At 41.4% G+C, this 15,330-nt stretch overlaps 1 protein-coding gene across 1 annotated transcript in view; it reads right to left on the bottom strand.

Annotated features, from left to right (window-relative positions):
- The window catches only part of LOC124555986 (rho GTPase-activating protein 45-like), a 672,894-nt gene that overhangs the window by 16,553 nt on the left and 641,011 nt on the right, over positions 1-15,330 (bottom strand). Inside the window, exons 11-14 of the mRNA XM_047130031.1 lie at positions 9,159-9,354; positions 8,563-8,696; positions 2,046-2,234; positions 1,772-1,956 (exon numbers count right to left, since the gene is read on the bottom strand). Coding sequence (XP_046985987.1) covers positions 1,772-1,956; positions 2,046-2,234; positions 8,563-8,696; positions 9,159-9,354 — 704 coding nt within the window. The remainder of the gene's footprint in view (positions 1-1,771; positions 1,957-2,045; positions 2,235-8,562; positions 8,697-9,158; positions 9,355-15,330) is intronic.

Below are 15,330 nucleotides of genomic sequence, written 5' to 3'. Positions count from 1 at the left end.
CTTCAGAACCTGGAAAAAGTTAATATTATAATGTGCTAGAATTATATTAGATATGGTCATCCTACAGGATGCAATGTGTAGTACTTACATAAAATATTATTTAAATGTTTGCCTAAAACAAGCCATGTCCTAATTTGGTTCATACCCTTGAGAAAGACTGTGATAAGTCAGCGAAATCAGGCGTATATAAGATTATGTGTGACGATTGTCCATGTTATTACGTAGGTCAAACAGGCAGAGCTATAGCAGTAAGGTTTAAAGAACATCTTCCAATAAAGGGCGTAGGAACATGGGCGTCAGCCTTTGTGGAACATCTGGTGCAAATGGCTTATACACCAAAACCTTTACGTGACATAGAGCTACTACATCACGAAGTTAAGGGCTATAGGCTCGACACGCTTGAGGAACTACAAATTTATGCACACCTAATTACAGATAGAGGCAATTTACTGAACGATCAACTGTATCTAAAAAATAGGGCGTACTTCGAGGGCTTCCAGCCTATATTAGGTTTACAGTAATTCATAATGCATGTAACCATTACAGTTTCTGTAATAATAGAACCTTTCCTACAGATGTTCATACGAGATTTGTTGGTCAGTTTATAAGGCTCTGTAGTAGAATGTAAAATGCAGTCATGCTGGATACTGTAATTAACTTACAACAGTAAAGTATAAAATTAATGCATAGTAAAAATGTTATCTGACGCGTGCGTAATAAGAGTTTGATTCTATACGCCTCGCGCATGCGCGCCACCCTCTGTGAGGCAGACCGCAAAGCCCTCGCGGTCTGCAGTCCCTAGTCACACGACGAGGCCCATACAACGGGCTTAAAGTGAATTGCTACAGCTTGTTTAATAGAAGTGACAAAACCTTATGGTTATGCATCAAGTTTTATAAAGTTGACTTAGGACATGGCTTGTTTTAGGCAAACATTTAAATAATATTTTGTGTAAGTACTACACGTTGCATCCTGTAGGATGACCATATCTAATATAATTTACTAGCACATTATAATATTAACTTTTTCCAGGTTCTGAAGAAGACGTTATTACTAACGTCGAAACCTAGGTAAACGATAAAGTTAACCTGCAACTGTAGGCTGTATATTCTTATATACTCTTATTAGAGGTTATCGACGCATTACAATGAAACACCCCTCTTCACAACTGGACACCTCTGTTGGTAAGCCTGAAACAAGTTTGAGCACCCGAGAGGAACTCACAGAACTTAATGAATAGTTCTTCGTCATCTACCCTAAAGCCAGGATCTCGCATCTACCGACTTCCATCTGTTTGGCCCAGTGAAAGATGCACTTCACGGGAAGCAGCACGTGGATGATGGGAAGGTTACTGAAGAAGTAAGACGTTGGCTCCTGCGTCGACCAGCAGGATGGTACCATGTCGGCACGCAGGCCCTCCCAGTAAGAGGGCCTTCATATTTAATGGAGGTTACATCGAAGAATAGGGTTTTTAGCCAAAAGAGTGAAAGTAATTACGTGTATAGGAATCCTGAATAAAACCGACGAGCTTTCAGAAGAAAATGTATTGCACTACTGCCTGAATGCTCCTCGTACTTTTAACACTATCAAAACAGTAGCACCAACATAAAGAATCTGTTATTAAGATGTAGAAAGATCAGAGGAAACTGAGCGCAGACTAGTATTAAGTACTTTAGCGGCTCAGCACGGCAAAAAGTCAGTAGTGTATTAAGCTGGTGATGTACCTACATTATAGTTGCACAGATCACTGTTAATGACAAGAGAAGCTTACCTCACAAAATCTGGATAGAGCTTGAAGGACAGCAGCGGCTCGGGGAGCTGCCGTAGGTAAATCTTCAGCACATCTGCGATCACATTTGGATGAATATCTGAGAGGTCAACAAGGTCCCCACCTATTTCAAAAGCGTTGCACAGCTTATCCAATTTTGTCTTCACTCCAGACACCCTGTATATGCCCTGTGACACACAGAGAAATGAACTTCTCGATCGATGTTGTACGTTAGGTGGCTGTGAGAGAGCGTGTAAATTGTATGCAGTAGACTTACCTTTGACTGCCGACCACGGGCGTCTATTTCATCGATACACTTACAGATAATAAACGGAATGAGGTGTGCCGTTTCTGACAAGTAGTTATTCAAGTCTGTTCCGAACACTGGTACTTTGCGAGGCAGACGGCGATGACCACATGTGATAGAAAGCCCGACAACGCACTTCTTGTGGCACACCATTCCACACTGGAACACAGAAGCCACATGTACGCGTTACTTCTTTTTATCTATGGAGTTATTTAAAATGCAAGGTTAAGGCCATCAGGTTCTCTCTTACATCTGATCGGGCATTCTATGTATCTTACATTTTCTTCAAGCAACGTTATAAGTTACATCTAATATGGACTACAGTATTTGTAAATTACTATAGTTGAGACAAAAACGCAGTTTAGTAAGATTTGTTACGAAGCATATTGAAGGTATAGAGTAAAGTGAAAGTCTTCCTGCATGTAGCGACAGTATTTCCTAACTGGTTGGGATGCTCATCCAAAGTTACATCCAAGTTCTTCACTGTTTTATGATATGGTATTGGAATACCATTGAGAAGAGTGGGTGGTATCTCTCACGGGGTGCAGAACGTACTATTTTTGATGGGATACTAACATTAAGTGGGACTTTTCCTCATTTAGTTTTAGTCTCAAGATTTCGGTCCACCTTACCGCTAAATACCATCATTCATCATTCATCTGGACGATCACATCATTCATCTGGAAGACCACAGCACCGAAATCTTCAGGTAGGGTGCTGTGGTAAAGCTGGGTGCCGTCGGCATAGAAATGGTATTTGCAGGAGGACAGTACTGACGAGACGTGATTGGCACACAGCATTATCAGAGAACTTGGTTGTAGCCCTGAGAATTTTTTACAAATATCAATAACGTACTACGCTATATTATTTCCTTACATTTCGGTACACACTGTTATGATAGAAAGAGGTTGCTGCAAAATTTGTTTGTGGCAGCTCAACTAGCTCTGGGCAAAGGGAGCTTGTACACCAGAAATGAGGCAATCAAGTTTTGAGCATGGTTCAAATGGCTCTGAGCACTATGGGACTTAACATCTATGGTCATCAGTCCCCTAGAACATAGAACTACTTAAACCTAACTAACCTAAGGACATCACACAACACCCAGTAATCACGAGGCAGAGAAAATCCCTGACCCAGCCGGGAATTGAACTCGGGAACCCGGGCGTGGGAAGCGAGAAGTTTTGAGCTTGTTTAGCTTGATACTGAAATGTCATTGCACAGTCTCAGTTCTACCATTTATGTTGTCGTATATTCTTCTCACTCAGAGTGTGCGAATATCTTAGTTTATCCTGTCGACTGAAAAAAATAGTCGGCCAAAACTACTATCCTGCAGCTAACTGGGCAGATGCATCTTGCGAAATTTCGAATGTTGCATCGACCTGTATCTGTATTAAGAGATTAACGAAAACTGGCTATATCTTTGAAATTATAAATGCTGGCCTATATTGTTAGTCCGATTGTTACCAACTTCCAGAATATCCATAAAGACATCCAAGCGTTTCATACAAAGTACCTCAACAATGTCTATAATGAATACTAAGTAGGGCTCAGCTGTACAACAATAATATGCTACTTAGTAATTAGTGTGTGGAATGACATACAATTTCTCACGGTCTGTAAATAAAAATAGCTCGCGTGAAGAGAGTAACCATTCACTAAGCGAAATGACTCTGTCCACTGGTACATAGACGTTGCCACGCGGAAATGTCTTTACTGCCGTGGAATAATATTTCCATGCCCACGGGATTAAGGATGCAACACAGTTATTAGACTCGCAAAAGAAAGAAGACCGAGAGCACATCTCCGAACCGTTCACGACTGTATATGCTATTGTCGCGTTACCAACTTATATCCCAAATGCGACAATGGGCTCCGTGGCCCAGACTCATACACAATTACATGTAAACGACCTAACACGCCACTATCGCAGAAAACTTCTAGTTAGCAAGACGCCACATCTTTTATATGCTCCACTGAGTGAATGGCACTGCCTACATGATAGCCTGTCACAGGCTCCGTGACTGTCCCATATATTGGGCGTTCTAGCATTTGTATGCCATCGTCGGCCATCTGACAGGGCCCCAGTATGGAGAAACTCGTTATTCTCTGCACACTCTGAAAGGACATCTCAGACGTACTGTTTTGGCTGCATCATCGCTTCAAAAAGTTTTATAGCTCTCTTACTAAGGAACCTACTTTAATGTGGTACAAATTATTTGTTTTTCGCCAATGCAGGGGACGAATAGTATGTGGTCAAACACAAGTAACCTATTGAAAGTACTTTATTCCCCTAGGATTCTCCTTATTAATTTCACTTGAGACAGTTTACTCGTTGGAAATAACAACGGTGTCGTTCTGTAACCGTACAGTAAAAAGCTGAAGCACATGTAACGCCGTTGTCTTTGTCCTTGAAAATGCAGGTGTATCTCTGAAACGCATTGGTCAGTAATTACGTTGGATATCAAAATTTTGTGAAAGAAGACGAATTATTATTAACAAAATATCTGTAACGGAGACTATGGTCCCTTACGAAAAAATATTCAGAAAATATCCATAAACGACATCCTAAAATTTGTCTATGGCCATTGTGTTCATTCTGTAGACGCAAAAAATACTACCTGTAGCATTTCGCCTGTGATCAGAGCGATCTCATCAAATTCGAAATTAAGTTTACCTAATTAAGAACGCAATTAATCTTTACAACCTGTATTTCGAAATGTACATTGCTTTTCTATTGAGATGAGGCTAACTTTCAATGAAGATGGAGAAGCACATTACTGTCAAAATGAGGTATGGAACCTACACTAATGACCATTACAATTGCTACACCAAGAAGAAATGCAGAAGATAAACGGGTATTCATTGGACAAATATATTATACTAAAACTGACATGTGATTACATTCTCACGCAGTTTGGGTGCATATATCCTGAGAAATTTGTACCCAGAACAACCACCTCTGGGCGTAATAACGGCCTTGATACGCCTGGGCATTGAGTCAGACAGAGCTTGGATGGCGTGTACAGGTGCAGCTGCCCAGGCAGCTTCAACACGATACCACAGTTCATCTACAGTAGTGACTGGAGTATAGTGACGAGCCAGTTGCTCGGCCACCATTGGCCAGACGTTTTCAATTGGTGAGAGATCTGAAGAATGTGCTGGCCAGGGCAGCAGTCGAACATTTTCTGTATCCAGAAAGGCCGGTACAGACACTGCAACGTGCGGTCGTGCAATATCCTGCTGAAATGTAGGGTTTCGCAGGGATCGAATGAAGGGTAGAGCCACGGGTCGTAACACATCTGAAATGTAACATCCACTGTTCAAAGTGCCGTCAATGCGAACAAGAGGTGACCAAGACGTGTAACCAATGGCACCCCATACCATCACGCCGGGTGGTGCGCCAGTATGGCGATGACGAATACACGCTTCCAATGTGCGTTCACCGCGATGTCGCCAAACACGGATGCGACCATCATGATGCTGTAAACAGAACCCGGATTCATCCGAAAACATGACATTTTGTCATTCGTGCACCCAGGTTCGTCGTTGAGTACACCATCGCAGGCACTCCTGTCTGTGATGCAGCGTCAAGGGTAACCTCAACTATGGTCTCCGAGCTGATAGTCCATGCTGCTGCAAACGTCGTCGAACTGTTCGTGCAGATGGTTGTTGTCTTGCAAACGTCCCCATGTGTTGACTCAGGGATCGAGACGTGGCTGCACGATCCGTTACAGCCATGCGGATAAGATGCCTATCATCTCGACTGCTAGTGATACTAGGCCGTTGGAATCCAGCACGGCGTTCCGTATTACCCTCCTGAACCCACCGATTCCATATTATGATTGGATCTCGACCAACGCGAGCAGCAATGTCGCGATACGATAATCCGCAATCCCGATAGGCTACAATCCGACCTTTATCAAAGTCGGAAACGTGATGGTACGCATTTCTCCTCCTTACACGAGGCATCACAACAACGTTTCACCATTCAACGCCGGTCAACTGCTGTTTGTGTCTGAGAAATCGGTTGGAAACTTTCCTCATGTCAGCACGTTATAGGTGTCGCCACCGGCGCCAACCTTGTGTGAATGCTCTGAAAAGCTGATCATTTGCATATCACAGCATCTTCTTCCTGTCGGTTAAATTTCGCGTCTGTAACACGTCATTTTCGTGGTGTAGCAATTTTTGTGGCCAGTAGTGTATTTCTACATGGTTCGAAATATTCTACTTCATAACTGATACACAGCTCCCAGCGCTGTTTCCACTTCCGGAAGCAGTCATCACACGCCTCTTGTTGGATCGCGCGAATTTTTTTTAAACTCTTCTATTGTTTGCAGAGCTTCGTCCTTTCAACGGGGTTTTCAGCTTTGGAAATAAAGAAAAGGCCGCAGGGACCAGACCTGGAGAATACGGATGACGACTCAGCACAGTGATTTCGGTTTTTGTGCGATGGTCACGCACCAACAGGGATGAATGTGCAGGTGCCTTATCGTGATGCAAGAGCCCTGATTTGTCTCGCCACATTTCAGGCCGTTTCCTTCGCACATTTTCTCACAGGCATCACAACACGTCTCGATATTACCATCGAGTAACTGTTTGTCCCTGTGGCACGAATTAATGATGAACTTATCCTTCAAAGCCAAAGAAAACTATCAGTATGACAGTGATGTTTGACATGAACTAACGAGTTTTTTTGGTCTTAGAAAACCTTTCTTGACCCACTGTGAAGATCGAACCTTGGTACCAACATCATAACGGTAGACCCAAGTCTCATCACCAGTTATGATTTTCTTAAGAAACATCTCCTTCTCCTTTGCGCGATGTAAAAGCTGTTTACAGATTGCGAGGCGAAGGTCTTTTTCGTCTTGACTCATGAGATGTGGGACGAACTTGCCGGCAACACGATGCGCTTCTAGCTGCTGTGTCAGGATTTCATGACATGATCGAACTGAAATGTTACATTCTTCTGCAACTTCTCGGACGGTCAGTCTTCGATTGGCACACACAATTTTCTTGATGTTCCTGACATGAGCGTCATCGCTCGACGTCAAAGGGCGTCTTGAACGAGAGGCATCTTTAACTTCCGCCCGGCCATTTTTAAACCTTGTGAACCAATCGTACACCGAGTACGAGTTAAGTACTCATTACCGTAGGCTTCCTGCAACATTTAATGTGTCTCTGTAAAGATTTTCTTGAGTTTCACGCTAAATTTAATGCAGACGCTTTGCTTCTCTAACTCTGCCGTCTCGAAGTTCGCTAACTGTGCGATACAACGTTCTCCTCAATACAGCACTGAACTATACCTGACAAACATAACAATGAAACTTCCTGTAGTTGTACACTAAACACAGGCGTATGCAGGGATGCCAACCTCATTTGGCTCCAACACACGATTTGCGCGAAATTACGAATGTTCCGAAATTTTTTGAACAGACCTTGTATTACTCCTTCCCATGTGTATATCATACAAAATGACCACGACGGTAAGATCACACAGTTTTGAAATTTGAGCTTACACAGAAGATAAACGATAGACGTTATTCCCACGAACCATTTACGAATTTTACAGGGCTGGAATGTTGACCTATCAAGCAAGTGAGCAGTCAATTGGTGTCGTAGTTGTTGATAAAATTGGAACTTTTGTCAAGCGGGAATGTGAATGCAGATTTTTTTTCACAGATGCAGATGACACATGGATAATGTTCAATGCAAAAAACCCACAGTTATTTTTACGTTCAGTACCATCCATGTTATCATTTTCGCAAAATTTACAGCAGGCTCGTTTTTAATACTACGTGGGAAGCAAAAACAACTTTAAGCTCAAAGTGTAAATTGTAACTCTTGAAAATGGACTGTAACACGTAAGCGCATGGGACATAGTAGAAAACAGAAACAAGTAACTTATTTACTGGAGACATTTTAATTTTATTAAATGTGCACCGTTAGAATTAACGTCACTTGTCCACTGATGGAAATGCCAGATAATAAAACAAGCAAATAGTAAACTATGCAACCATGCAAAAACTATACTTGTTCCATTTGTAAGGCAGCTACTAAGTAAGCTTTTGGTCGTTGTAGGTATTCAAAGTATTACGTGTTAGTTCAGTGTTGAGTGGTAGTGTGATCTAAATGAATTGCACAAGATTATCATCCGTTTGAAAATCTTTGCTACGCAAGAAATAAAACAATATATATCTTATATTTTAGGTGTATGTTGACTGTCACCAACCTGAACGGATTGATTAAGCTTTTTTATAAGATCTCCCGCTCGAATCCACTGTATCTTGGCAGGAATCCTTTCAGTGTCAGGTACTTACATATCACATATGATACAGGAAGACGCACAAGTAAAATGGCACAAGACCTGATTTTGTATATATGTCTATTAAATTGACCTCTGTGGTTCTTAACGATAACAGTATCTAATATGGTATAAACTATATTAGCGTGTCATGTTATGTGGACATGAAGAAACAACATTACTGACCTCTATGCATTCCACACCCATGAAGTAGACGTACGAATCACATTCTCGGCAACGGCCAGGTGTCCTCAGAGAGCGAAAATTGTGTGTCAGAGCAGCTTTCGACTGCTTAGTGTCTGGCTCGAAGAGAGAAGAATCTACAGAAAAAATAGCGTTCTCTGAGAAAGTCGCAAGCTTCTTTATAATTAGATATCTATATTACCTTTCACTTACCTACCATCCTTTGAACCTCATTTGCCAATGATTCTCTTGAGGAGGTACACAACGAAAGACTTATTTCCGCTATGGCATGTGTGAACTGGATTATATTTACTTATTTTAAAATTACAAATAATGAAAGGCATAAAGGTAATCACTCACCGTATACTAGTGGCACTGAGTGCTCTAGTGTCACATAAACAAAATTACGAACGTTGTAACGGTTACAGTCAGTGTTCTTCTTCAGAGCGAACTAACAAACCCCAACCACACACACACACACACACACACACACACACACACACACACACACAAACTGCGAAAGCATAAAAGTATGTGAACTCATGTGAATGAAAGTTATCTAATGAAGACAATGATGAAAATCCTGAAGACCTGCTCACCTTGGTACATATCTTCACTTTCTATGGAGCCCGTTGACTTGCGCTCGACCTCTATCATGCTGTGCGGCGAGTAGAAAAGCTGGAACATGAACGGGTCCTCCAGTAGCTCCTCCTCACAGTCTGCAGGGTTCTTGGCCAGCTCTGCATAGTGTGCTCCTGGCTCGTACAAGGCGCTCCGTCCACACAGCTCCTGGAACTACACACCCCATGCTACAGCAGTGTGCTCACATCAGCCGCTCTACGTATACGCCGATGTTACGGATGGAAATAAGTTTACCATTTCATTTACGTATAGGAGAGGGTGAGTAGTACCGGACACGTAAGCTTTCTAAAAATTGTACGGGTGATCAAAAAAGTCAGTACAAATTTGAAAACTTAATAAACCACGGAATAATGTACATAGAGAGGTAAAAATTGACACACATGTTTGGAATGACATGGCGTTTTATTAGAACCACCCCATATTGCTAGACGCGTGAAAGACCTCTTGCTCGTGTCTTTGGTGATGATCGTGTGCTCAGCCTCCACTTTCGTCATGCTTGGCCTCCCAGGTCCCCAGACCTCAGTCCGTGCGATTATTGGCTTTGGGGTTACCTTGAGTCGCAAGTATATCGTGATCTACCGACATCTCTAGGGATGCTGAAAGACAACATCCGACGCCAATGCCTCACCATCACTCCGGACAGCCGGTCGGGGTGGCCATGCGGTTGTAGGTACTACAGTCGGGAATCGCGGGACCGCTACGGTCGCAGGTTCGAATCCTGCCTCGGGCATGGATGTGTGTGATGTCCTTAGGTTAGTTAGGTTTAAGTAGTTCTAAGCTCTAGGGGACTGATGACCTCAGAAGTTAAGTCCCATAGTGCTCAGAGCCATTTGAACCGTGCGATTACTGGCTTTGGGATTACCTGAAGTCGCAAGTGTATCGTGATCGACCGACATCTCTAGGGATCCTGAAAGACAACATCCGACGCCAATGCCTCACCATAACTCCGGACAGCCGGCCGGGGTGGCCATGCGGTTATAGGTACTACAGTCGGGAATCGCGGGACCGCTGCGGTCGCAGGTTCGAATCCTGCCTCGGGCATGGATGTGTGTGATGTCCTTAGGCTAGTTAGGTTTAAGTAGTTCTAAGCTCTAGGGGACTGATGACCTCAGAAGTTAAATCCCATAGTGCTCAGAGCCATTTGAACCATAACTCTGGACATGATTTACAGTGCTGTTCACAACATTATTCTTCGACTACAGCTATTGTCGAGGAATGATGTTGGACATATTGAGCATTTCTTGTAAAGAACATCATCTTTGCTTTGTCTTACTGTGTTATGCTAATTATTGCTATTCTGATCAGGTGCAGCGCCATCTGTTGTACATTTTTTGAACTTTTGTATTTTTTTGGTTCTAATAAACTCCATATCATTCCAAGCATGTGTGTCATTTGGTACCTCTCTGTCTACATTATTCCGTGATTTATTCAGTTTTCAAATTTATACTGACTTTTTGATCATTCTGTAATATTTCCTGAGGATTGTACTGGAACATTCTTAACACTTAACAGTACAAGATATGTAACTCACTAGAATTATGAAAATATATTATATAAGGACTTTCATTTGCTGACATTTTTATTTATTTTCCACCCTTTGCATTTGGTCATTTAAATTTTTGGGTGGTTATACCGGACATGAAATCATAATACGTAACAAGTCAAATTTTTATTGCAAAAAAAAGGGTTTAATAGGACTGTAAATGGTTATAAACTTGAATCTGCCCATCAATTGACCTAGACCGTCAAAACCTCTTTGAATTTGTTTCTTGCTGAAACCTGCTGCTCGTTGCAAAATCGTCGGTTCAGCTGTTCTCAGCCCTAAGTCTTCATATCGTTCCATAAAATCATAGTAAAGCTCGTTACATGCTTTCATTTTTGAGTTATTGGACCGATGATTTATTTTCTATCGAAGAGTGAAAATGGAAAACCTTTGGAGTTATATTTTTTCACAAAACTTATTTTCGTGCTGTTGTGTTCCCAACACTCTGTCATATATACGTAGACTTGATCCAGGTGCCAAACCACGAAGAAATTCTTTGAAATGTGCGCTATTACTTGGTGCATAGTCTTGGTTCCAAGCTGCCCTTCCGTCTGGAGCTCGAAAATCGGAAAGATCTGAGAAGCGATTTTTGTTGACTGCAGCTCTAGTAATGAAAAGCCTAATGCTGTATTTCTGTACTTGTATTGTCACAAGTAAAATGTACTGCCTCAGTATTAATGGTACTTGGAACAAAAACTTTCTTCCTTATATTCTGTCGAAAACTGACATTCTGAGATCGTCTCTGTGCACAAAATACTGCTTTATTCTTGCAAAGAAGAAAAAAGCAATCAGTCAGTTAATAATAATTCTATTTATTTGCACAGTCAGCGTCGTTACATGTTTCATACCGGCAGGTTAAAAGTCTGGTCACGTTTACATTACATTCGTTGCTGTTTACATCAGTTATTGTAACCCCCAATAACTAATGTGTAAATGTAATATAAACATGAACAATCATCTGAATATCAACCTGGCTGTTCGAAACCGATATCAACGGTGTTCGCGAAATAAATTAACAGTGGCTGCTTCATGTTGTCTTCTTTGCAAGAATCAGCTTGTGAAGGTCTCCTACTGGCGCTTAGAACCCTTCAGTTCCCTGGTATGGTCGTTACAACGTTATTAATGAAGTGTTTATATTCTAAGATTTTTCATTATTTTGTGTGGTCATGCAATAAGTAGCAGTTCTGTCGTACCAGAAAGCCTCCTGAATTTTTGGATACAGATCAGTTACGTACGATCAGAGATAAACTGGTTTCTCATTCCCCTGCCTAATGTTAGATCTGGCATCTAGAACGTTTTCCCTTTCCACTCTTCAACTGCTCTGCGTATTTGCACACTGCATTTAAGACCTGACCTTTACTCAAAGGCATAAGCTGATTAACGAAGTTTTTAACATGACCGTACAATACTGTTTCCTGTTCACGACTGAATTTTCTCAGAAAAATTTGTTGTTTCATGAAACAAGAGTCACGGTCACCTCTTTGTTTCCCTGTAAAGCTTTAAGTCTATTATTTAATGTACTCCTTAGTAGTGAATATTTCTCAGTCGAACCCCTGACTGTCATGTCAAGAAATCTGACTTATTCTACGGCTTCCTTTCTATTATTTTTATCGTGATTATGTCTTGATTTCTGTCTATGTCTGTTAAACAAAAAAAAAAACAAACAAACAAAAAAACTGCAAAAATTAAAACTTTTCTGCGATCTGTTTTGTCTGATACAACCTTAAATAGTGTTTCGTCCGAGACGTAAGGTATGGATGTGGTAATTTAACATTTCAATTGTTATAACTCAGGCTGGAAATTGTCACAGGCTACAATATACATAATATAATCAGTTGTATCCAAAGATCCAATAAAGTGTAATATTATTTTCAAGTAAAACACAGCACACAAAAGCCACATTCATGCAACAAAAACCTGAGTAGGAACAGATAATTTGTTGCCACTCCGAAATGCACAGTTGCTTTGATTCAGAATCACGTAAATGGCCTTGATCCTCCATAGTTCACTCTGCGGTGCTGCCTCAAGAGCCGTCACTTGGACCAGTGTTTAGAAACAAGTCTTGTCCAAATCAGTCACCTGTGCGATACTATCCATACTTGCTCTGCAGGAACTAGATCTCAGCTGCCTCATCTGGCAGGAACATGACATGTTCAGCCCACATCTCCGTAACACGAAAAATAAGACATGTGCAAGTTTGAACTCGTCAACAGGTCACAACATGTCTGAGAACTTGCTGACTAACCAGACGTTCACATCTTTGTGCAGCTACCCCTCATGTTATCATATCATGACATTACTTCCAGTTATGCCTCCTAAATTTAAAATGAGTCTTGACTCATTTCAGAGCTTGCTGAGTAAGCATACATACGCATCTGAGCACACTCCCCCTGACATCACACACGTGTGGTACCCCTCTTACCCTCCAATTCTTTCATCTCGTTGCGCTGCACGTATATCAGGTTCTACATCTACATCTACATCGATACTCTGCAAATCACGTTAAGTAGCCTTCACATTTCTCTATTATTCCAATCTCGTATAGTGCGTGGAAAGAATGAACACCTATATCTTTCCGTACGAGCTCTGTTTCCCTTACTTTATCATGGTGATCATTTCTCCCTATGTAGGTCGGTGTCAACAAAATATTTTCGCATTCGGAGGAGAAAGTTGGTGAGAAGATTCCGTCGCAACGAAAAACGCCTTTGTTTTGATGATGCCCAGCCCAAATCCTGTATCATTTCAGTGACACTCGCTCCCATATTTCCCGATAATACAAAACGTGCTGCCCTCTTTTGACCTTTTCCGATGTACTCCGTCAGTCCTACATGGTAAGGATCCCACACCAGGCAGCAGTATTCTAAAAGACGACGGACAAGCCTAGTGTAGGCAGTCTCCTTAATAGATCTGTTACATTTTCCAGGTGTCCTGCCAATAAAACGCAGTCTTCGGTTAGCCTTCCTCACAACATTTTCTATGTGTTCCTTCCAATTTAAGTCGTTCGTAATTATAATTCCTAGGTATTTAGTTGAATTTACGGCGTTTAGATTTGACTGATTTATTGTGTGACGGAAGTTTAACAAATTTCTTTTAGCACTCATGTGGATGACCTCACACTTTCCGTTATTTAGGGTCAACTGCCAATTTTCGCACCATTCTGATATCTTTTCTAAATCGTTCTGTAATTTGTTTTGATGTTCTGATGACTTTATTAGTCGATAAAAGGAAGCATCATCTGCAAACAACCTAAGACGGCTGCTCATATTCTCTCCTAAATCGTATACATAGAAAAGGAACAGCAAAGGGCCTATAATACTACCTTGGGGAACGCCAGAAATCACTTCTGTTTTACTCGATGACTTTCCGTCGATTACTACGAACTGTGATCTTTCTTACAGGAAGTTACAAATCCAATCACATAACTCAGACGATATTCCATAAGCACGCAATTTCACTACAAGCCGCTTGTGTGGTACAGTGTGAAAAGCCTTCCGGAAATCCAGGAATACGGAATCGATATAAAATATCTTGTCAGTAGCACTCAGCACTTCATGCCAATAAAGAGCTAGTTTTGTTTCACAAGAACGATGTTTTGTAAACCCATGTTGACTGTTTGTCAATAGATAGTTTTCTTCGAGGTGATTCATAATGTTTGAACACAATATATGTTCCAGAACCTTGCTGCATATCGACGTAAATGCTATGGGCCTGTAATTAAGTGGATTACTCCTAGTATCTCTCTTCAATACTGGTGTGACCTGTGCAACTTTCCAGCCTTTGGGTACGAATCTTTCGTCGAGCGAACGGTTGTATATGATTGTTAAGTATGGAGCTAATGCATCAGCATACTACGAAAGGAACCTAATTGGTATACAGTCTGGACCAGAAGACTTGCTTTTATTAAGTGATTTAAGTTGCTTCACTACTCCGAGGATATTTACTTCTACGTTACTCATGTTGGCAGCTGTTCTTGATTCGAATTCTGGAATATTTACTTCGTCTTCTTTTGTGAAGGCATTTCGGAAGGCTATGTTTAGTGACTCTGCTTGGCAGCACTGTCTTAGATAGTATCCCCATTGCTATCGCTTAGAGAAGGCACTGATTACTCTTACCGCTAACATATTTCACATACGACTAGCATCTCATTCGATTTTCTGCCAGGTTTCGAGACAAAGTTTCGTTGTGGAAACTGTTATAAGCATCTCGCATTGAAGTCAGCGCTAAATTTCGAGCTTCTGTAAAAGATCGCCAATCTTGGGGATTTTGCATCTTTTTAAATTTGACATGTCTGTTTCATTGTTTCTGATTTTGCACCTTTTTAAATTTGACATGTCTGTTTCATTGTTTCTGCAACAGTGTTCTGATCCGTGTTGCTGTTAGATGGGGGATAGCTGAGGTCCAGTAGCTGATAACCAGGTTCAGATTATGGCACACACACTGTCAGCTCAAAATGGCTTTGAGCACTATGGGACTCAACTGCTGAGGTCATTAGTCCCCTAGAACTTAGAACTAGTTAAACCTAACTAACCTAAGGACATCACAAACATCCATGCCCGAGGCAGGATTCGAACCTGCGAACGTAGTGG

The sequence above is a fragment of the Schistocerca americana genome, chromosome X (assembly GCF_021461395.2).
Source record: "Schistocerca americana isolate TAMUIC-IGC-003095 chromosome X, iqSchAmer2.1, whole genome shotgun sequence".
In the NCBI taxonomy this organism is placed as follows: Eukaryota; Metazoa; Arthropoda; class Insecta; order Orthoptera; family Acrididae; genus Schistocerca; species Schistocerca americana.
Note: the sequence above shows the minus strand (reverse complement) of the source record. Positions and strands in the feature narration are given on the sequence as shown.